A 21,240-nucleotide genomic window follows, 5' to 3' on the forward strand; every position below is an offset into this window, starting at 1 on the left:
CAGTAGGGGCTTCATGCTCAAAATAAAATCTCAGCACAAGAGGGTAGGCAGAGTAACTTCGGCCTCGGGGGTGACTTTTTATGAAGCTCCGACGTGTTCCGGTGGCGGACCTCTTGCAGGGGTGCTGAGCTGCAAGCCGTCGGACTTCTAATCGGCAGGCGTGACTCAGTGTGACTGAAGGCTCGGATTCATCGTTCAACTCTGGGGTCTACGCCATTTTTCGACTCTCTCTCCTCAGTCACTGTCCGACGCTTTTTCCTTGCTTTCAATAATCACGAAAAAAACAACATGATAAAATTGAGACACTTGGTCAGGTATGTACACTAATTTTATAGTAATGGGAGACTGTGCGAGCACAGGGCAGCCAGAAGGGCTAAAACCTGTTCAACTCCGGTCCCAGCATAGTATGACTATCGGTGATAGCGGGATCCAGACGGCCAAGGGTGGACGATTGTTGTCTGAGAACAGTATAGCCCCTCACAAGATTTCTACAACGTATCTCTAACAAATGCTAGTGTGCCCAGTGACGCCGCAATCAGCTCTAGAACGCGGCCGCTCTCCCGCTTCTGTATCCCCAACAGCTTCTGCAATTCAGCTCGTAATGTAACATTGGCGACCATGACATCTCCATGCATACGCAGGAAAACGTTCAGGTACGTCTGCACAGCTTCGAAATCACGATGCGAACGCAGCCGTTGGCTGAGTGCATGGAGGAATGCCTGTAGTGAGTCGAGGGAAACAAGAGATCGAAGTTCGAGATCCACGGCTGCTGCAGAAAGTGATTTTGCATAGCTGAAAAAAGCGTCGTCTGGAGCACACAACGATTAATACTACCCCAAGTCAAGTGAAGAAATTGCTCTGCTTACAATCGCTGTCCTTGTCAGCTTCCGAGAGTCGCTTGAAGAAGACGCTCTCGGATTCTGCTGTGGCCTTCTCGAGCCTTCGAGTACGTTGGTCAGCCTTTGTATCCTTCTGCTGTATCTCGAATCTGTGTTCGATGCCTGGGAGGGTCGGCAGAAAAAAGGGAGCCTGTTCTGGGGGCTTCGGTGGCTCTTTTGGTTTGTTACGTTGCTGATGATATGAATGCCAGTAATGAGAAGACGGTAGAGAGCAGATATTGCAATTAAAATGACCTGAATAACTTCCAGATTCAACAATGATTGCCATCGCGAACGGGGCAGAAGCGTGAGGGTAACGAGATCACCATCGAGGTCTTGAGGTGTAGTGAAGTGGGTTTGATGCTGGTCTTCCACCGTGAGTGCAGACAACAACTCCAGCGCTGGGTGAGAATTATCAGAAGGCAAGGACAAATTAGTCCTATCAGGATATCTCACTGTCATTGTCGTCAGTAGATGCCTGCATCGTTGGAAGAGCAATATCTGCAGTGTCCTCTTCGGTGATGTTGTGGAATGAGAAATCCGAGTACTGCGCGCGATTCGCCCTGCCATCCTAGAGTGAGAAATATAGATAGTACATCCCAGAAAGCCACATACCACAGAAACACGCCAACGCTGTCCACATGGGCTGTGGCCAAGAAATCACTAGCAGGTGAAAATGACACGCTTGTTGCCACACTGGATGTTCGGAAGGCATCGATGAGGTGCCCAGTCGGTATGTCAAACGTCCGGATGATAGAGTCCAACGATGTGGTGATAACCCATCTTGAGTCGGGGGAGAACGTCTGGACGTGATGTTGAGCAATGAGGTCAAAAAAAGGGTAACTAAAATACATACCATGTCCAACACGCGTCCACCAAATCCACCAAACTCTCGAACTATTCTACGAGTTTCAATATCGACGAGTCGAACTGCCAAGTCATCACATATGACAGCGAGCAGACCGCTGTCCCTGTGCAAAGTAATAGATACAGCAGCGCTTGGTAGGACCAACGTTTTTTCTAGAGCCGTGGTATGGAAATCAAAAAACTATATGAAATGATGCTATGTCCATTAGCCATGCAGATACCGCATGAAGAACCACGTACGTTGATAGTTCCGTCCAGCGTACTCGCAATCAGAATACGATTCAGTGCATCGGTGGCAAGACCAGTGATGCTCCTTTCGTCACTCCTTTTCTTCCCGGGTGGAGGTCGGAACTTGGTTGCCACCTCGGACGGATATGGTCCGATGCTAAATACTTTACGCTGCATGCCAGACTGCATATTCCACATAGTGATAGCACCTGTAGAAGAACTCGCAATGCCGAAATTGCCACACGCAGATACGCATACAGCCTGGGTGTCATAACGATGTGAGGACAAAAAAATGGCGACAGAAGGGGAGGTGGAGTTACAAACCTTGACAGAGCCAACTGGCTTGCCCTTTTCAGTACTCCCAAGCCCAAGAGCATGGTTTCCTTTTTTCTTGTGCAGCATACTCCACGTTCTGGCAAAGGTTTCTCCTGTATGTGCTGTCATGATATCGTCCCAGTCCTTCCATCTAGTCGTGGAATAAGATAAAGAGGTGATAAGGGGGAGCTTCAAGGAAGCGACGGGTACAGATAGTGTGGATGCCTTTTTCGTCAACGAGCCTGAGAAATGCTTGGCCTTTCAGTAAACGATACTGAGACGCAAAGAGGGTGCTTGGCACGTGCGAACCTTGGGATAATTCGAATGATCGCGAGTCTCGAACAAGGGAGGTACATCGAAGACTACGATCCCTTGAGGCAGTCAACAACTGTTTACCATCCTCTCCGTAAAACCGAATAAGGTGCGGAGGGGCATTATGGCCAGATCGATATTTGAGCAACCGAGGAGCAGATGTCGGTGAGTCAAAAAGCCATTGCTGTGATCAGATATAGAAATGAGACCTATACTCATGCCAATCTGGGAGAACACGGACCTTCACGCTGTTGTCTTCTCCCGAGCTGACAAGTACTGGCTGGCCAGGTACCCACTCCAACGCAGTGATCCCGCCATCATGTGCACCTCGCACAGTATGCAGAAGGCGGCCTTTTGCGCTGAGATCCCAAAGGGATATGTGCCCGGTTTCTGATGCCGAGGCCAGCACAGGGTGCCCGTCTTGCCAGGCGAAAGTGAGTATCCTTGAAAAGGCATTGATAAACAGGACAATAAATACCAGTCCTAAAACTCAAAGCCCTAATACCGCCCTCTCGCATGAAAATTCGCATAAACCCCTCATTGGCACGAATGTCGTATATCGAAATTTCGCCGGAGGTAAAACCGATACCAACAACGTCGATTGCAGGAGACTGTGCGAGAGCCGTGATGGCCGTTGCTGCATTCGATGTGGAGGAAGCTAAAAGATTGTTATGTAGAAACTTATGGATACATGTTCTATAAAATATTTATTACTGCGAAGCCGTGATGAGAGGAGGTCAGACTCACTGAGTCCGTATATTCCACATCTGCAAACTACCGTTGCTGCTCGCTACAATGATTTTGTTTAAATATGTGGCAGGATGCATCATATGAGTTGCAACGAAGCCTGCCTCAAATTGAATTTGTGTTTGGAATTCTGAATGACCACCGTGTCAGTGTGTTGGAAATAAACGTTAACATCAATGCATACCCTCTTTTGAGGTATCCCACATTAGCAAGCGCCCTCCGTCTTCCGTCAAAGCCAGTAGTTGTGATCCAAACACGAGGATAGACGCTATGTGGGCTCCCAGCGGATTGTTTAACCGTAATATCTATACCGAAAAGGGCATGCTCAAATTGAGAACAAACCCATTAAGTAGGAGACTGAGGTCTACCTCTTTGCCTCGGACATACTTCAGCACGCGGGGTCCGGCAGCGGCCCAAACGGCATCCCCATCCATGGCCATAGCTGATATTGGCTCAGCGGTATCAGGACCTGACATAAGGTTATGCTTGACATTTCATAGGCATTTCTACACGTCAAAACTACACGTACTCACCAACAAATAACAATCCCATCTTCCCACCTTCCCATAACACCCATGACCTTCCAATGCATGTTAGGAGATGGATACGAGGCCCGTCTGTGGATCCTTTGAATGAACGTGTCTGAAGAGCAAATGGAACGTGGTTTGTGACGAGACCAAGGGCCCGGAAGGGTGCAAAAAGACGGGGGCTGCTTGATTTCTGACGTTCGGCGTCGTCGGATGGGTGAGAAGAGAGTGGGCGGATACGTTTGCGAGGAGGAGGACTACGAGCCTCAGACTCGGCAGCAACAACGCCTACCATGTTTCATGCGGCTTTCAAAGAAAGTCGCGTGTGTGTTTCGTCCGAGACTGTTCAAAGCTGGTTGAAACCCGATATGAGCAGCATTTTCGACAGTATTCATCACGTGCATGAGCCTCGCTCTTGGACCCATCAGCACTTCAGCGTCTGAGGACAGATTAGCAAAGGGATAGGTGACCCTTGATATATTGATATCGTGTCTCAAGAAATACCATCCCTGCATTAAGTCAAGATGTTCTGCCTCTTTTACACCCATGCAAACTCAGTAAGGCCCTTCCTTAGCGGCGATATAAATTGCAAGTCACCAGGGATGAATCCTGCACACAGTCAATCCCCAACGTCTCAACGCTCTCTATTCGAAACTCAATTCACTGCATCACCAGCCACGCGAATGGGCATACGGAGAACAGCAGTCGCCGAGCAATCTCGGCTATTACTAGGCAGACGTCAGAGAGTACAAGTAAAGCGCCAACTCACCTCGAGAATTTGACGGTCCATATGCACTCGCAAGTTACTGTCCGCTGCTGTCCATCTCCATCAGAGGTTGCACAGAGATAACAGTCCATCCATCATGCCAAGGAAATACGGCTTCGACTCAAAAACCCGAAAATTGTCTGAGCATCATGTTATTGATGGAGATGAGCACTACTATGATCATCCTCGTGATCTGACATATGTCAACATGAAATCCTGGAGAAATGACATCCAATCGCTTCTCTCGGTCAGAGAGTGAGTGCATAAGGACCGACCAAAAGTTTCATTGTCGGAGACCGATTAACTCTCAGGATGAATGCGACCAGAACACTGTTTGAGCCGTCTCGTCAAACGAACAAATCAATATCATGGGTACAGCCCACTAGACGATGGGCCTAGCATACGATTAAGCGGTAGCTCCGTGTACGACCTCGGCCATAAGCAAAGAAATTCTAAATCTAGGGAAACTGTGGCTCATCAAGTAGATAGGTTTCATCACGAAACATAATATTTGACTTAGCTACTGGACCCAAGGCACGGGACCGGGATAATTAGTGACGATTTAGAGTCTTGATGTGCATAAGAGCATGAAATAGAGAGCAACCTGGACGGAAGCCTTACAGTGGAAGCATGCGTCCTTGAAACTTGGAGACTAGCGGAAAGCTCGCATCAGCTAGCATCAAATTTCAGGAGAAGGATCAAGGACATTTTGATCTCATTTTGAATCCTAGATGAACTTTTCGATGAACAGTGCTGACCCTAAGGAATACTGCTGTGCACACAGCCGACTATCAAGAGATATTAGCGAGCAAAAAAGTATAAAACCCTCACCTGCACTCTGCAGGTTCCCCAGGTTCCACCTCACTCACGATCATCGAGCCCGGTTGCTCTTTCATTCATTCCTTGTAAACTTTGACACTCCCTGGTTTCCGTGCCCTTCATCTATAATTCTACCTCGCCCATCCCTTACGAAACACACTCACAATGTACTTCAACACCTTTGTTCTCCCTCTCTCTCTTGTTGCTCTGGTTTCGGCCGGTGCTATCGACCGCCGTGCTGCTTTCACCGAGCAGAACGGTCAAGATGCCCAAGCTTTGAATGCCAAGTTCCAGAGCCTCACCGCCGACTCTCCTTGCACCGACGGTGAGAGTGCCTGCGTCAATGGAGGCTTCGCTCAGTGTGTCGGCGGCAAGTTCGCTGTCACCCCTTGCGCGGGCGGGCTCCAGTGCTTCGCCTTGCCCCTTGTGAACTCCCCTGGAACAAGGTGAGGACGTGTTTCTGTAGTGTTTTGAACTTTGCTTACATGTATCCGTAGCATCACTTGCGACACCGAAGCCGATGCCACCGCTCGTATTGCCAATACCGGTGCTGCTGGAGGCGTCTTCGGCAGGCGCAATGTTCCCGTTCTGTAAGCACGATTGCTATCCAATGAAGGTTTGGCGGCTGACTCGTTTGCAGTGCTCGCCGTGCTGCGTTCACCAAGAAGAACGGTCAAGATGCTCAGGCATTAAACCGCAAGTTCCATACCCTGTCTGCATCTTCGTCATGTACGAGCGGCGAGAATGCTTGCATTAATGGCGCGTTCGCACAATGTGCGAATGGTAAATTCGTCACTTTCCCTTGCGCTGGTGGCCTCCAGTGCTTTGCCCTTCCTTTAGTCAACTCCGCTGGAACGAGGTAAGAGCCTTATGATTCCGATATGTCTGCCAGTGTGTTGACTCCATGGACTAGTATCACTTGCGACACACAAGCTGACGCTACGACCCGGATCTCCAACACTGGCGCGACCGGCGGTCTCTTCGGTAAGCGTGAAGCCTCCCCTGAAAAGTAAGATCAAAGTTTTGATTGGCATCAATATAAGAGTTCTGATCAATGCCTGGCGCTTTCTTCTAGGCGTGCCACTGGCCCTCCTGCATGCGAGAAGGGGAAGAAGCGCAGCGTCACACCCGCTTTGAGCATCTCCAAGCGCATTGCCCAGGCGGACCTTCCCGCGGTCGCTCAGAGCTGGCAAAACCTGTGCCTCGTAAGCGGCGGCGACATCCAAACCAACCAGCCATGCGTCCAGCTCGCAGGCGTTGCGGGCATTAACTCTCTTCTCGCAAATGCCGATGCCTGTGCCCAACAGGTTAGCCCCAGTTTTTCGTTGCGCCCGAACAGACATATGAACATTTGGTTCTGTGAAGAACAATGCAGATGCGATGATAGATTTCGCCAAGTCTGCTGGCGTCACGAACAAGGACGCACTGATCGCGAATGCTATTGCCTATCGCAAACACCCTCGCAACGCTCTCAACATCAACGGCGTCACTCCTTCGACGCTCTTTTGCGAAACGGCTCCCAGAAACGCCGAGCTAAAGGGTATCGTTAATGCTCAGCTCGATGGGGTTGACCCTGGTCTCTTTGGATCTCCTGCGACCGGCATTGTCCCATTTGGCGCACGTGAGTGTTTCAACTCCAATGAGATAAAACATCGCTGATTGATTGTTCTGTAGCGGGTACCTGTCCCTTCGGTACAACAGCCGATGCGTCTACGTGCAGCTGCAACTGAAGCTTATACTGTGGCTTATTTATCATAGTCAGGAGAGAATATGAGCATAAATTCGTTGCTCACCACTAATACATTGTGTTATGTTTATTTATCTGGTTACCTGGAATACCAAATGTTTTACGACCTCCATCCGTGTGATCTCGATCTACTTTGTTGATTCGGACTGAAGGTCGCCTCTGAAGGAAGTCGATTAAGTGTGTGTTGGGTTCGAGCTCCGAAGGGTTATTGATGCTTATTGTCCAACAGCTTCTAGATTCAATAACTGTAAACAAGTTTCGAGGAATGACGTAATTGTATGGGTTTCCAATCCATACCGGAACCACATACCTCGTCATGGATCATTCAGCACATGAAGGACAAAGTCTCAACCCAGAGCTGATTCCTGAAATTGCATCAGTTGCAACTCCATTCCAGTTTTCTCCGCAAACTTTGCTCGGCGTGTCATTATCAGTCGCTGTCCTACTTGTAGGGAGTGCGTTGCAGGCTCTTTCGATTTACACCAGCTTCTGATGCTCTCACAGTCCTGGTTTTCTTTGCCAGAAGAAAGTCGAGGTCGAAAGGGAATGCCATACTACTTGTTGGACCACCAGACGCTGGCAAGACGGCTATTCTATCAACAGTATGTGGACACAGTCTTCGTAGCATTTATTCCCCGACCGACGCATGCACAGCTTGTTTACAAGCAGACACTCCCGACTCATGCCTCACTTCAATCCAACACATCGATAGTCACACTCGCAGACAAAAAAGCATTGTCTGTGGTGGACATTCCAGGGCATCCTCGTATCAGAGATCAGTTTACCGAATATCTGGCGGATGCAAAAGCAGTCGTGTTTGTCGTCGATGCCAGCACTATCTCACGTAATGGCCCTGCTGTAGCTGAGTATGCGATCGAGTTTCCCTGTCCACGTCACAGACGCTAATGCTAAATCCATCAGACATCTGCATCGAGTCCTACATACGCTTGTGTCGATTCCACCGTCACAGACACCACCATCTCTGCTCCTCCTAGCACACAAGTCCGATCTCTTAAAAACGAGTAACACATCCGCATCTGGATCCCCAGATCAGCTCGCTGTCAATCGTGTGCGTACCGTCCTCGAACGTGAGCTTGAGAAGCGTCGCGCTTCGCAGATGGGTGGAGTGGGAATTGAAGGCCTGGGTGAAGAAGGCGTGGATGCTTCAGAGCTAGGCGGGTTGGAATGCAGCGGAGCATCCGGTGGGGCGTTCAAGTTCGCAGAGTGGGAGGGGGGCGAGGTCGAATTTATAGGGACCTCGGTTAGTATTGGGAGGGCGCTGATGTCGGAGAGTGAGAAAAGCGATAGCAATGGGCTGTCCGGACTCCTTCAGTGGCTAGAGAGTCTTCCATGATCTGTATGTTGTACGCGATAATGATTTTTTGGCTCTGTGAAGCGAGCTTTGGATGCTTGGCCTCAACGAACGTTTGCCTCGGTTTCTAATTGTCGGGGGTTTCTATATTTAGATTACACACGTCTGTCCTTATTCCCACTAACACCTTCAGAGCTCCTTGGACGGCTAGAGCTCTGGGTATGCGCCCTGCCGACCAGACATACCGACAGCTCTTGTTTTCGAGGAGCTAAATATTCACGACCATCGCACGAACCTGAACGACTATTTACGAACTATGTATTCACGCCATCGGCTAGACACTCCGCCTCCGTCCTCACAGCTTCGCCCTCGCCCATGGTCTCCAGACTTTGCAAGACAACCTGGTGATCACATAACCCACACATCAGATGATGACCACTGGCTTTCCTCGGGATATCAGCGTCAGAGGCGTGAGGCGTCGGACATATCTGTCGAAGCACTCGATCTAGCAGATTATGCTCACCACCTCCACCTCGAGCGACAGACTCACAAACTCGCATTCTCTTCCGAACCGGACCATGCCTTTGCGTTTCGTGCGCAAGTCGAATATCCACCCTCGCCGCCCCCCGTTCGCCCATTCGCTGCGAACAGCAGGCTTTCGCTTCAGCCTCCTTCGCTTGTGTCCTCTCGAGGGACATTATCATCACAATCGCATGCGCAATCGTATGCCTCTCGTTCCCCCGCTCGCAGGCCATTCTCGTTACCATCGACGATTCCGTCCCCGTCTCTGCGGTCTGGAGATCGACCTCACTACTCCCCTCACATTGCACAGTCCCCTCCCATCTACGAACACCTTGAAAGCCACAACGGTGAGGAATTTGACATCACACAGTTCCCTCCGTGGTCCCACAATTGGTATCCCAAAGAGCAGCGCACACCGAAGGCGCGCGCGTCTGTTCAGGAAGCTAGTCCTGCGTTTTTCGATCCCACTTATCCCGTCGCGAACTTCTCTACCCCCTACGCCTCGAATGCTCTCGACCCGTACTCCATGACGTCTGATTCCTCGTCGCAAGATGTCTTGCCTTGGTCTCAGAACGATCGGCTCGGCTCGGCTGTAATCAGTGAGGAAACGAAGGAAGAAAGACTGCGGATGCTGGAGAGGGAGTTTGGAACTAAAGATATGGCGAAGGATGAAGAGGTGAAGATGATCGGAAGTGTAGATGTCAAGGGTAAGCTGGTCACCCACGGACCGAAGAAGAGGGGCGCGGCCAGAACTGTGCAAGGGCTGTTGGCACTGGGAATAGCGATCGCTACTATTTACGCTGCCTTGGTACGTCTCTGATATGCTATGCTTTTCCTTGTTACTGGTCATGGATGGGCAATCTTTTCTCATTTTGACTTATAGGAAATCAAACCCTCGACATCTCCACCCCCCCGAAACAAGCCTCAGACCTATGTCCTCTACATTCTTTCCGTCGTTTTTTTCATCGCAATTTTCTACCTTCATGCGATTCGACCGTGTTACTGCGGTCGGCGGAAAAGCAAAGGAATGCTAGGACGCGGGCCAGGGGGGATGATGATACTACCTGTTCAAGGTCTTCCAGGCGGTAAGACAAAAGGCAAGAAAGGTGGCCAGGGCCAAGGTGTGCAGGTCAATCTCATTGTCGATCCAACGATGTTCGGCCAAGGTCAACGACCGCTGGACCATGAAGAAGACATTCTGTCAGGGGACGAGAATTCGTCAGCTGTGTCAGGCGTGAATCGTGCGCCGGGCACGAGACCGAAGCGGAGGAGCGTGTTTGAAGGCCTGGCGATGGAGGAACAGTGGAGACAAGCGAGGAAGGAGCTGAAGTGGTCTCTTTTTTTCGACCTGCTTGGTCTTGGGTTATGGGGGGTGGAGTTCGTATGGATCTTGATTGGGCCGAGGTGTCCACTCGGCGAGTATGACGGATGGTGTGTTTGAGTTCACCTTGCGATGATGACATTGGCATCTAACTGGACCTCACAGGTGCACTGCGTTTAACCTCGCCTCTGCCTGCACCTGTCTATTGTGCGTCACCTTTGGTATCAGTGTATTTTTCGACATCAAGGATTTGTATGCAAGCAAGTCTTCTCCTCGCACACGGACATAGCCGAGGCATTACTCTCTGTCGTCTGTGGACTGGCTATGAGATACCTTACTGCACGACTACGATGTGTTACTCGAAACACGATCTACGATTTATTTTGCTAATCTTATGAATTATTGACGAATACGTTGGGGGCACAGGACGCCCCTGGAGGCCCCCAGGGACAGAGGGCGAGACCCTGATCGCAACGGATCTCCGTCGATTGCCTCATCGTCCTCGCCCAGTGACTGAATACTATCCCTCCTATGACACCCACAACGCTCTTATATTTGTCTTCGGCCCCCTGATCCATTCGCCAACTTCTCTCTCTGTCCACTCTGACATCAGGTCCACTGCCTATTAGCGCATGATTCGACAATGCCTCATTGCCCCAATTCGATCGAACGCGCGATTCTCCTCGCTACTATCAACGACCTCGAGACCCCACACTTCCTGGCGCCCGTCATCGCCGCCGCCGCAAAGTCCACCCATGAGCACCTCGTCATTGTCCTCTTTTCGCGCCTGTTCAATACGGGCAGAAAGGCGAGGCGGCGCTCTCAAATGCCCGCAGCTCTGCTATCGCCCCCACAGGGACAAAGACGGCGGGCGGACAGCATTGGCTCGGTCAACAGTGATGGCTCGTCCCCGGGCGTATCACACACGGCTAGGTGGGACGAGATCCAGAGGCTCCTGACGTACGTCTATGTCCAGGCAACGAAGGTCGCGCAGGACATGGACAAAGTGCTCATGGAGGTGGACGTGCTGCTGAGAGGGTTTGACGAAGAATTGCACGAAGACTTCGGGGAGGGCATGGAGATCGCTTTCAGGGTCGAAGGCGGTATGTGCGATGTCGTCTGTGTTGTGTCCTGTCGTGTGACCGATTGATTCTGCTCAGACAGTATTCCGGTGCCGCTGCCGCAACCGCTCGCATCGCTCCGTCCCTCATGGCTCATGCCAGGGGATACCGGCTCTGAGAGCGGCACGCCCTTTCCGGAGTCACCGGTCGTCGAGGACTCACAGCCGTCGACGTACCCTGTGGTAGCGCTCGGAGGGACGTTCGATCATCTTCATGCAGGACACAAGATCCTGGTCAGTATGGGGGCGTGGATAGCTGAAGAGAAACTAATTGTCGGTGTAACTGGTGGGCACTCTAGCCTGTCATTCGATGATGCCCGTATAACTGATCCAAATGGTCTCTTGGTTTAGATGATGCCCTTCTCACAAAGAAGGCGAATAAAGAGGTCCTTGAGAACCTGTTTGTTCGTTCGCAGCGCGTCCACGACTTTCTAAAGTTCTTCAAACCAAGCTTGTTTTATGACGTCGTCCCTATCAACGACGTATATGGACCCACAGGCTGGGATCCGAATATCCAGGCTCTTGTCGTAAGCCGGGAGACTTTGTCTGGTGGAGATGCGAGTGCGTATCCCGACTCGTAGACGCCACCTGACGCTGATACGACCCAAACGCAGTCGATAAACACCGGGCAGGAAAATCGCTCCCGGCGCTGAGGACGTTCGTCATCGACGTGATATCTCATCAGTCAGCACGGCTGGATGCGGAGGACATGGAGCTGCTGAGGCAGACGAAGATGAGCAGCACCTTTATCCGGGGATGGATTGTCGAGAAGAGGCTGGATAAGGTGAAGTCGGGTGGCGAAGCGAGGGAGGAGGTGAAGGTGTAGGGAGCTATAGGGAGACTATTGTGTTGTATCTTATAGCGGTTGCGTCGCATTGTTGTATTTTTAAGTAGGCTGACCTCAACAGAAGACAATCGTTCCAGCCCTTCCATGCGAGTTTCCGCCGAGTGATGATCTCCAGGAGGGTGCTCGTCGAGGAGAGCACCGTCGACAAACGAGAGCAAACAGAGGGCTGCATCAGAAGCGCTGCCAGAACGGCCGGTAGATCGACATCCCGTCGCTCGCCCTCCATCCTCCCCAGTGGATCCAGCGTGCAGACCTGCTCTACTTTCCTCCCTAATCTCGAATCTCGGAACTGGTCTTCAGGAATTCGGCTTGTATACACATAGTCTCCTGCTCTTCACAAGTTCACACACTTCTTCCTCTTCCTGTACACGCCTTTCTACCTCAGACTGAGTTGCCTTCAGCATCATGGCTTCCCAACACTCTTTACCATATTCCTCTTCTGTTCCCGTTGTCACTTCTGCAAACCGCCCTTCGCAACTCCCCTCATCCCTTTCCTCAGTTGGTCTATCCACGCGCTTCGATAGCCCCGCTTCTTCCAGTCGCATCAGAGCCGGCAGCACCTCGGTACAGACCCCTCGAGCAACACACACACGCTCGGGATCCGGTGTCTCTTCCAATTCGCGCACTCGTCCGTCGATACCTACCACCCCGACCGATCCCTCATCCCCAACACGAAAGAGCTTCACCCTCTCCAATTCTGCGTCCACATCCACCCACGCAGGTGGAATCCTCCCTCCTGCACAATTTTTCCGTCCTATTAGGCCTAATCAAAGCCAGATACCCTCCGCAGGCTTCATCGGTGGCCGCCCCTCCTCCATCTCCTCCACCCACGGAATTTCGCAACAAGACATGCAGAGTTTCGCGCTCGGAATGCACCCTCTTTCACAAGAGGTGATGTACGATTCGGATGCCTCGGGAAGCGTAGGTGCCCCCGTAGCGAACGGGGACACCTCGCGCGCTTCCACTTCTGAAGATACGACGGGCCCACTTCCTGCTAGAAACTCGAAGTTCAGCCGCGAGCCGTTGCTGCCTATAGGTGCAGGCAGCCTCAAGCGCGCAGCATCTTCGGGGACGCAGAACTCATGGCCCTCAGTATCGCGCGGGCAACCGGACAACCCCACAAGCAAGATGAGCATGAGCATGAGCACGAGCGGCGCCTCTGCCGCAGGCGCGCGTGTCCGGGACAGCCTGGGGAAGCTGGGTATCAGCCTCGACTCCGTTCGCAGGTCGCTGTCACTTGCAGGAAGCCCCGTCGCTTCTCCACATTCGAATGTACATCCTAAGCTGTCGGTCGAGGCAGGCTCACCTGTTTCGCAGAGCCACGGCGGGACGACACTCGAGGCAAAGCAGTTCGACGACGAGTACGTGCCGCGATACAAGCCCTCGACCTCTGCTTCCATTCAGCTTCGACGCACACCATCCCCTTCCTTCGCCCCGTACCCCCCGAACGACATGATCATACCCTTGGCTGCCGTGCCTCGTATCGATCCGAAGACGAAGCGACCGATGCGGAACTATCAGTCACATCCCTCTCGGAACCATTTTTTCTGCAGAGGAGCATTGCTCACGGGCGGAGATTCGCCATGGGCGTTTATCGGCTCGTTCACGGTGGCTCTGGGCATTGTGGGGACATGGTTTAGCACAACGTGCGTTTGGTGGTGGCATAATGAGAGCCCCGCTGTTGCAATCATTGGAGCGTATATGTGTTTATTGACCATCTCATCAATGCTGACAACGGTACGTTTGCGCCGGTGCCATCTCAGTATAAAGCGAATACTATAACTGTTTCGGGGATGGCTTCACAGGCGTTTCGTGACCCGGGCATTCTTCCGCGGAATATAGATCCTGAGCCGCCTTATTCATCTGCGACAGCATCAGACCAGACCCCGACCGCTCTGCCTCGCGATATCAAAGTGCGAGCTGGGATGTGAGTGATGCTCGTTGTCTGTTGCGATACAATGGCCACATATGTGTACAGAGTACGCGTCAAATATTGCCCAACATGCCAGACATATCGTCCCCCGCGCTCCAGTCATTGTAAAATGGTGGGTTCTTACCGTCTTGTTCCCCAGAGGAACGTGCTTATCGGTACTTCTAGTGCGACAACTGCGTCGATGGCTGTGATCATCATTGTCAATGGGTCAACAACTGTGTTGGACGTCGGAATTATACCTGCTTCTTTACGTTCATTCTGTCAGCAGTGAGTCAACTCGCGACCGCCTCATAGCCTATCTCCGTGACTGAGGCGAAGCGCCAGACGCTCACGCTGTGCCTCATGATTGTCACATCGGCTCTTCATCTGTATCTTATCACGCGAAGGGAAGGCGCCAGCTTCCACCACGCCGTCAACGAGGGGGCTGGGAGCGTCGTCGTGTTTTGCCTGTCAATGATCGTGATATGGCCGGTTGCTGCCTTACTTTCGTATCATTTCAGAGTGCGTATCTCCCTTTGTCGTAATCACGCTTCCGTCGATACTGTTGCTCACGTGAGCATCTATAGCTCCTCCTCTTGAATGTGACCACTATCGAGCAGATCCGCAACCAGGCGCACAAGTCGCTCGGGGAAGGCCCTGTGCCGCCCAACCCGTTTTCCCACGGGAACTGGCGCCGGAACCTCACTCACGTCCTGTGCCGCCCTGCTGGATTTTCGTGGCTGCAGCCGCATGCCGTCGCCACGGAGGACAAGCGGCAGGTAAACCCTGGATTGCTGGAAAATTCATGGGAGGAGCACGACATCGATCTGGAGGCCGGTGTCGGAATGGCCAGCTGAGAGGTCAAGTCGGAATACACAACGTTTCATGAAAGTGCCCTCGGTTAATGTGGATTTGTCGTCTCGATTTTCTTTTTTCTGTTCTCCTGTTCTGCGGCTCTCTACTTGCTTTTTATCGCTCGTCATGGCGTCGGTTTAGGCTTCTCCCCTGTCGTGCAGTATAATTATTCGCTGATTCGCTTGTTGCCATCGTTGTCTCCTCTTTTACTTGCTCTGGGGTTGCCAGAAAGGAATGCAGAGCGTGCGTCATGTATCAGATTGGGTTTCGTTCATTCTGCCTGTCAGGGCAGCGCAAGTATGCTTTCGAAGACTTGCATCGCGCCCTGAACGTCTGAACGTTCTCCAATACAACATCGTCATGTCTCGTCATGTTGGTCTCGACTTGGCAATGAATTCCAATGTACTTACTTCCGGAGCGGGGGAAATTCGACTTCTTTCCGTTGGAGTCCTCTCGGCTTCTCAAATTTGAAAGGGGACAACAGTTATTTTCGTTGCCTTCGGAAGGCTCCGTGTCCGAGTTTATCGCGGTCTGCAGAGATCCAGCTAGTAGGTTCAGACGGTTTGCGATGGGCTGTAAAAGGCTGTAAATTACCATGAATTCGAGGCTGGCGACGTAAGCAAGGTAAGCGGCGATACATAATTGCTCCGAAACGAGAAGGGCTTCCGCCGCGGGACGCTACCGATCGCCGCGGCAAAGTTGCAGAATACCATGTGTCCACATTTCCGGATGGAGTGCTCGTTTGAACGTGGGGGCTGCTGATGCCTGTCTTGTTCTGTATTCGGGGGTTGCGCAAGGCGAGCCAGGGATGGTTTCTGGACGGTGTGACGGACACTTGCTGGGTTCGACCTGTTCCAGACTGTGGGAGAAGCATTGGGTTTGTACCCTCGAAGGCCCAACGTGCCCCTGAAATGAGCCCCTGTCCGCGGGATCGAAATTTGGAGCGGCGCCCGAAGCATCTGTCCTGCCTATGTCACGGCATCCCTCCCTCGTTCCGTTGCCGTACCGCCGCCGGTGTACTGCGTTCTGTCCATACTCCCCCTCCCTCGCAGCGATTCTCGCTCTCGCCCATCGCGCAGTCTCTGTAAAATCGCGTGAGAGGTAGGGCAGATCCACGCCATCGCCTCAGCAAGATCCCCGCCGTTGAAAGCTCACTCTCGTCAAGGAGGATCATTTCGGCCCACGGAAACCCGATTTTCTGTTAGCAAGCTTTTTGGAGCCAGCGCGGTGTGCGTGTCTCGGACGTCATTGCCGGAGGAACACAGTGGATAGAGATGGACCCCGGAGACAAAACGAAACCCAAGCAGGCTGAACAGCCACAGCCGACCAATCCCTCTCGATCTTCTGCACCGTCCTCAACAAAGCCCCGGAAGCGCTCATCCAAGGCTGCAACCTCGGCCGCGCCTGCCCAGTCCCCGTCGACGCCAGACTCGAACAGTATGCCGTCGTTCCCTCGTCGCATTTGCTCGTGAATGCTCACTCGACTTTCCACAGTCTCTCGCCCGTCTACGCTTTCGCACGCCCGCGACGAACCTCAGAACGCCCCTCGTAACACTTCCGACGCTCGCCCGTCTCCCATTCAACCATATCCCGCTTCGCAGTATCATATTATGGCCCCTCCATACCCCACCAACGGCTCGCCCTTTGCCCATCCCCACCATACCTCTTCCCCTTACCACCACCCCTCCCCTACGTCTGGATCAGCCAATGGCGGGAGCCCCACTGTGGGTCCGGGAATACCGGGTCATGTTCCTCCACAACCACAGTATGCTTATCCCATCCATAACCCGTATCCATACACGCACTATCCGGGCTACCCGCCCCCACATATGGTGATGTATGGCCCTCCTCGCACAGCCGCCCCCTCCGAAGCCAATGCACAGAGATCACCATCGGCGGTGCCGTCGCCTTCGTCTGCGACGCAACCGTCCACTGGAAAGCGCAAGCGCAAGTCCGACGCACCAAGGGACGCTGCCTCGGACGGCGAGGCTGCGACTTCGGGTAGTGAAGCTAACCGTGCTGCGACTTCCCAAGCAGCAGCGGCTGCCGCACAGGCAGAGATGAAAAAGCGGACGAAAACTCAGAGGGCTTGCGACAGCTGTCGCAGCAGAAAGATCAGGTTCGTGTCTTCTTCTGTCTTTGCCCAATATGCATTGATTTTGCACTCCTCCTTATGTTTCACACGTTTCGCTTCTGATCAATCTCCTGCATCTCGTGATCGAATCGTTGGCGCACACTCCGTGATACACAATGGCTTACGTTTGGGCTAGATGTGACATTTTGGCAGATTCCGATCCCCCCGCTTGCCAGCACTGCAAGCAGTATGGTTTTGAGTGTACTTTCTTCCTCCCCATCGCGGAGACCCGCTTCAAGAAAAAAAAGCTGGAGGAGGAAACCGTTCATAGCGGTGAACACAATAAGGCATCTGGTGGGAGTGTACATGATTCGACCGCTCCACACGGTGAGTCGTCTCGCGCCGCTGACGCCAGGGTATGCGGTACGTCGCCCCCTACTACACAGGCGGCTGCCTCGTTTGACCCGAACACAGCTGACGAGGTCCCATCGCAGGCCCTACATCGGAAGCCCATCTTTTGCATTCGAGCGCAACGATTTCGTCCCGTATCTATGAGTCCTACGATACTCGATACCATCATACTTGGGAGGTGACACAAAACGGTGACGGGTTGATACAAGTCCTGGAACCCGGCACCGATGAAGTGCAGCTGGCATTGCCCAAACCGGTTGATATGCGCATCGAGCGCGACATGATCGAGAAGCTTGTCAACGCATATTTCACGGAGATCTCGCCCGTCCTACCTGTCATTACCCAGGCGGAATTTGTCGCCAGCCCTTCCCCTCCCCCGATATTGCTTTATTCAATCTGCCTCGTCGCCGCCGCGAGGCGTGAAGTCCCCCAGAGCGTATTCGACTCGATCCGCTATGCGGTGAACAATGTCATAAAATCGGAAGACATTCTGTCGACCGCATCCATCGCCAATGTTCAAAGTCTTCTCATATTGTGTATGGTGGGTGATTGCCATTCGCAGTTCGTCCCCAACGCGTTGTCCGCGCTATGGGTCAGATTGGGCACGGCTATTCGCATGGTACGTTGGTGTTCGGTGTGCGGTGAGTATGTGACATGTTAAATATACCACCATCTTCAGGCACAAGACATGGGTCTCCACCGTGTAGAGGCGATTAAACAAAACATCGAGCTCAGACGCAGATTATGGGGCGCTTGTGTGATAAGCGACCGATGGCAAGTCGACATCCACTTTGTTCCCGATCTTCAACCGCTGTTCTCTTCCGCGCTTGCTGATATGTCACGTTCCAACAGGATCAGCTTATCGTATGGGCATCCATACATGATTGACGTCAACGATTGTGATGCTCGATTGCCGTCGTCTGGAGACCCGAATGACCTGTATATGGACGAACTTGTTCGTCTCAGTATCATTCTCGGGCGGGTGATGAAGTCCATCTATAGGTCGGCTCCTCTTGGCACATCTGTTTTGTTCGTTATGCTGATTAAGAATCTGTAGTCCGTCGGGATTGACGCTCACGAACGATGCTATGCTCTATGCTCTACTTACGGACATCGAGGATTGGAAGAAGAACCTCCCGGAAAGCTTGCAGTTCCGCGGGCCGGACACCGCTACGAATGCTGGTACGGTTTCCTTTCCCCTTCCTTTTTCTGCGTCCGCTTAGAGGCTTATTGCTCTCTTCGTATCGTCATGGCATCCAGGACTTTTGTTCTTGCTCTACTCTTGTGTGTCCATGATCTTTTGGCGGGTGTTTATGCGTATCTCGTACTCTTGCCCTACACATCTCAAATTCGGGCTCACTGTCGAGCAATGGTCTGCCCTTGTGCAACTCACGGGCGATGCTATCGATTGGTTGGACCGTCACGACAACTTATATGACGTGTGGATGCTCGTTGCATATGCCGCGACATCTTGTGCCCTCGTGCAGGTCCGTTCATCTTCGCACGCATAATTGGAGCAGATACACAATACTGACGTATTGGTTATCGGATAGTACCATACATGGGCGAGACGTCAAGACCAGGAGGCAGCGTTGAAGCTAAAGAAGCTGCGTGACTGCATCAGACGGTGGGAGAAGTCTCTTTCGCCGGACCACATGTCCGCTCGACGCAAGGTATGTCTTCTGCGCCTTGTGGTCCTCACTTCATATCGGATTTACAGACTGATACTCTGTTTCACAGACGGCCGAGATTATCGCGCTCCTGTACGAAGCGACTCAGGGACCTCCCCCGCCCATCGAGACGCCGGCGTTGAACCCCACCGGCGGTGTCATTGGGAAGAAGCCCCCGCCGTTGGGTGGCCTTGAGTATGAGAAAGACCCGAGTCGACCGGGAGGCGGCGTGTTCGTGGCGCACGGCAAGACGAGGGGGAGCTACAAGGACGTGCTGCCAGAAACCGTGATCAGCAGCGGGAGCGACGAGGAAGAAGAAGGTGAGCCGCCTTTCTACATTTTGGTCTCTTGACTGCGAAGTGTTCTAAAATAGCATGCTGACTCTAGCGCTTGTTGCGTTAATGCTTGCAGGTGGGCGTCGCGTCGCTGCCCAGAACTTGTCTGCCCCGCCATCGATGGTGCATTTCACCCCACTAGGTGGCGGCGGTGGAGGTGCCGACTTGGCGAGTCTGAGAGTGGGTGCCGGCCTGACGCACGCGAACGCGAATGTGAACCCGGCGATGAACGTGAGCGCGGGGATGGGCGAGAACGTGCAGGTCATGAACCTGCTGGACGCAAGCGGGCAGAACTTCGCGATGCCGGGGAGCTTGGAACAGTGGGCATTGGCGGATAATAGTCTGTTGGAGGGTATCCCTGGGGGCATGTTCGACTGGGGTACGTGGCTTTGATCTTCTCCATACATTTGCATGTCCATTTATGTCGATTTTCAAACTGCGATTTGTTTGGGCTTTTTGGCTCGTGCATCGTGCCGCGGCGCATACAGGTCAGTGGGACGAGTTCTTCTCGAGAACTTTAGGAGGCAATATGCCGGGAGGTGTACCCCTTGGAATGGACGTCGGGGCCGGTGGTCCGTCAGGGATGCACCAGCAAACACAACAAGTCGTGTCCACGGTAGGCGCAGGGAGCGGGATGCCCGGGGATGGTGCGCCTGTCACCCAACGCGGTTCGTTTTCGTACGCGGCTGCCGCGAGTTAGCGGTCGTGGTGCGCCAGGCCTGTGACAGGCGTGAAGTAAGTTTTCGAGGGACTCTATGGTAGATCTGGTCGGATCCGTTTCTTTGGACTTTTCGTTTGCGTCGAGTTTTGATGTGAGTCTGCGGATCGTTGGATTGAGCGTCCCGGTGTGCACGGTCATAGTCTCCGAGCGGCAAACGTCAGTACATGTCGTGCGGTCGAGCCGATATATATATATAGTATGGCGATGTATTCGGCGGATGGACCACCGACTTGTATGATGTGATGGGAACGCGCGCCAAACTGTATTGAATTATGATACATGAGTTGACATGTACACGCAGCATGCGCATTGGGTTAGAAGCCAATGGCTGTCATGCGAAAGCGTTGATTTCTTCGACGAGTGCGACGCCGCGGATCATGGTCGATGGTGATGGTGATGGCCCACGACGGTGAGCCCAGTCGAGTGAGTCGAGCGTCAGAAAAGGACGGATCGACGTCGTCGACGTTCTTCTTTTGCATCGTGGGCGATCGGTCACTGCTTTTATTTTTCTTGGCTGGTGAATTTGCATGTAATGTGGGCTGGATGCTGTTTCTAATAACAGTTGCGACTGTTTCCAGTGGCTACTGGAGGACGGAGCACCCCTGGGACCTGCAAGAAGAACCGCAGACACGCGCCGTGATTGGGCGATCAGAGGCGTTGATTGCCTTTTTTGGCGAGGAATGGTATGGACGCTGCAATAGCTCGTACATAAAGTGTCGACAATCCGGCGACGCGACGATGCACGGTTACCTCTGACTCGCTGGCACTGGCTGGGCTGCATCCGAGGATATAAGCTGGGAGCAGAGCGGGAGAGAGCAAAGAGGAGAGATCCACTCGTACGGTGGAGAAGCGTCGTGCTGATAGAGACTAACCGAGACCGTCTTCGTCTCATCGTTCACGCGCACGCGCACGCTGGTCGTCCAATCTCTCTCCC

At 52.7% G+C, this 21,240-nt stretch overlaps 6 protein-coding genes across 6 annotated transcripts; 5 read left to right on the forward strand and 1 right to left on the reverse strand.

Moving 5' to 3' along the window:
- Positions 1–488: 488 nt before the first annotated feature.
- HETIRDRAFT_60335 (uncharacterized protein) lies at positions 489–4,169 on the reverse strand (the record flags this gene model as incomplete). Its single annotated transcript, XM_009543544.1, has 16 exons — positions 489–808; positions 867–1,071; positions 1,134–1,279; positions 1,335–1,441; positions 1,494–1,681; positions 1,735–1,926; positions 1,986–2,067; positions 2,116–2,234; positions 2,298–2,530; positions 2,598–2,784; positions 2,842–3,020; positions 3,079–3,296; positions 3,348–3,477; positions 3,532–3,652; positions 3,716–3,816; positions 3,881–4,169. The coding sequence occupies 16 exons, from the start codon at positions 4,167–4,169 to the stop codon at positions 489–491; spliced, it is 2,817 nt and encodes a 938-aa protein (XP_009541839.1).
- A 1,455-nt stretch (positions 4,170–5,624) lies between these two features.
- HETIRDRAFT_414947 (uncharacterized protein) lies at positions 5,625–7,189 on the forward strand (the record flags this gene model as incomplete). The annotated part of the gene is made up of 7 exons (XM_009544476.1): positions 5,625–5,905; positions 5,957–6,049; positions 6,100–6,318; positions 6,373–6,468; positions 6,535–6,766; positions 6,825–7,080; positions 7,134–7,189. The coding sequence occupies 7 exons, from the start codon at positions 5,625–5,627 to the stop codon at positions 7,187–7,189; spliced, it is 1,233 nt and encodes a 410-aa protein (XP_009542771.1).
- Positions 7,190–7,522: 333 nt separating this feature from the next.
- Positions 7,523–8,560, forward strand: HETIRDRAFT_309034 (uncharacterized protein; the record flags this gene model as incomplete). The annotated part of the gene is made up of 4 exons (XM_009544477.1): positions 7,523–7,661; positions 7,711–7,808; positions 7,861–8,072; positions 8,128–8,560. The coding sequence occupies 4 exons, from the start codon at positions 7,523–7,525 to the stop codon at positions 8,558–8,560; spliced, it is 882 nt and encodes a 293-aa protein (XP_009542772.1).
- A 1,633-nt stretch (positions 8,561–10,193) lies between these two features.
- On the forward strand, positions 10,194–10,650 carry HETIRDRAFT_308530 (uncharacterized protein; the record flags this gene model as incomplete). Its single annotated transcript, XM_009544478.1, has 2 exons — positions 10,194–10,471; positions 10,527–10,650. 2 exons carry the CDS (start codon positions 10,194–10,196, stop codon positions 10,648–10,650), a joined length of 402 nt encoding a protein of 133 aa, XP_009542773.1.
- Positions 10,651–12,190: 1,540 nt separating this feature from the next.
- Positions 12,191–15,097, forward strand: HETIRDRAFT_122303 (uncharacterized protein; the record flags this gene model as incomplete). Its single annotated transcript, XM_009544479.1, has 9 exons — positions 12,191–12,301; positions 13,007–13,184; positions 13,302–13,582; positions 13,613–14,065; positions 14,134–14,255; positions 14,307–14,373; positions 14,427–14,528; positions 14,586–14,762; positions 14,828–15,097. 9 exons carry the CDS (start codon positions 12,191–12,193, stop codon positions 15,095–15,097), a joined length of 1,761 nt encoding a protein of 586 aa, XP_009542774.1.
- A 1,272-nt stretch (positions 15,098–16,369) lies between these two features.
- HETIRDRAFT_432523 (uncharacterized protein) lies at positions 16,370–20,599 on the forward strand (the record flags this gene model as incomplete). The annotated part of the gene is made up of 11 exons (XM_009544480.1): positions 16,370–16,532; positions 16,590–17,214; positions 17,366–17,592; positions 17,664–18,199; positions 18,260–18,582; positions 18,638–18,762; positions 18,841–19,067; positions 19,134–19,253; positions 19,321–19,570; positions 19,662–19,964; positions 20,074–20,599. 11 exons carry the CDS (start codon positions 16,370–16,372, stop codon positions 20,283–20,285), a joined length of 3,111 nt encoding a protein of 1,036 aa, XP_009542775.1. The 3' UTR covers positions 20,286–20,599.
- Between the last annotated feature and the right edge of the window lie 641 nt (positions 20,600–21,240).

The sequence above is a fragment of the Heterobasidion irregulare genome (genome assembly GCF_000320585.1).
Source record: "Heterobasidion irregulare TC 32-1 unplaced genomic scaffold scaffold_02, whole genome shotgun sequence".
NCBI lineage: Eukaryota > Fungi > Basidiomycota > Agaricomycetes > Russulales > Bondarzewiaceae > Heterobasidion > Heterobasidion irregulare.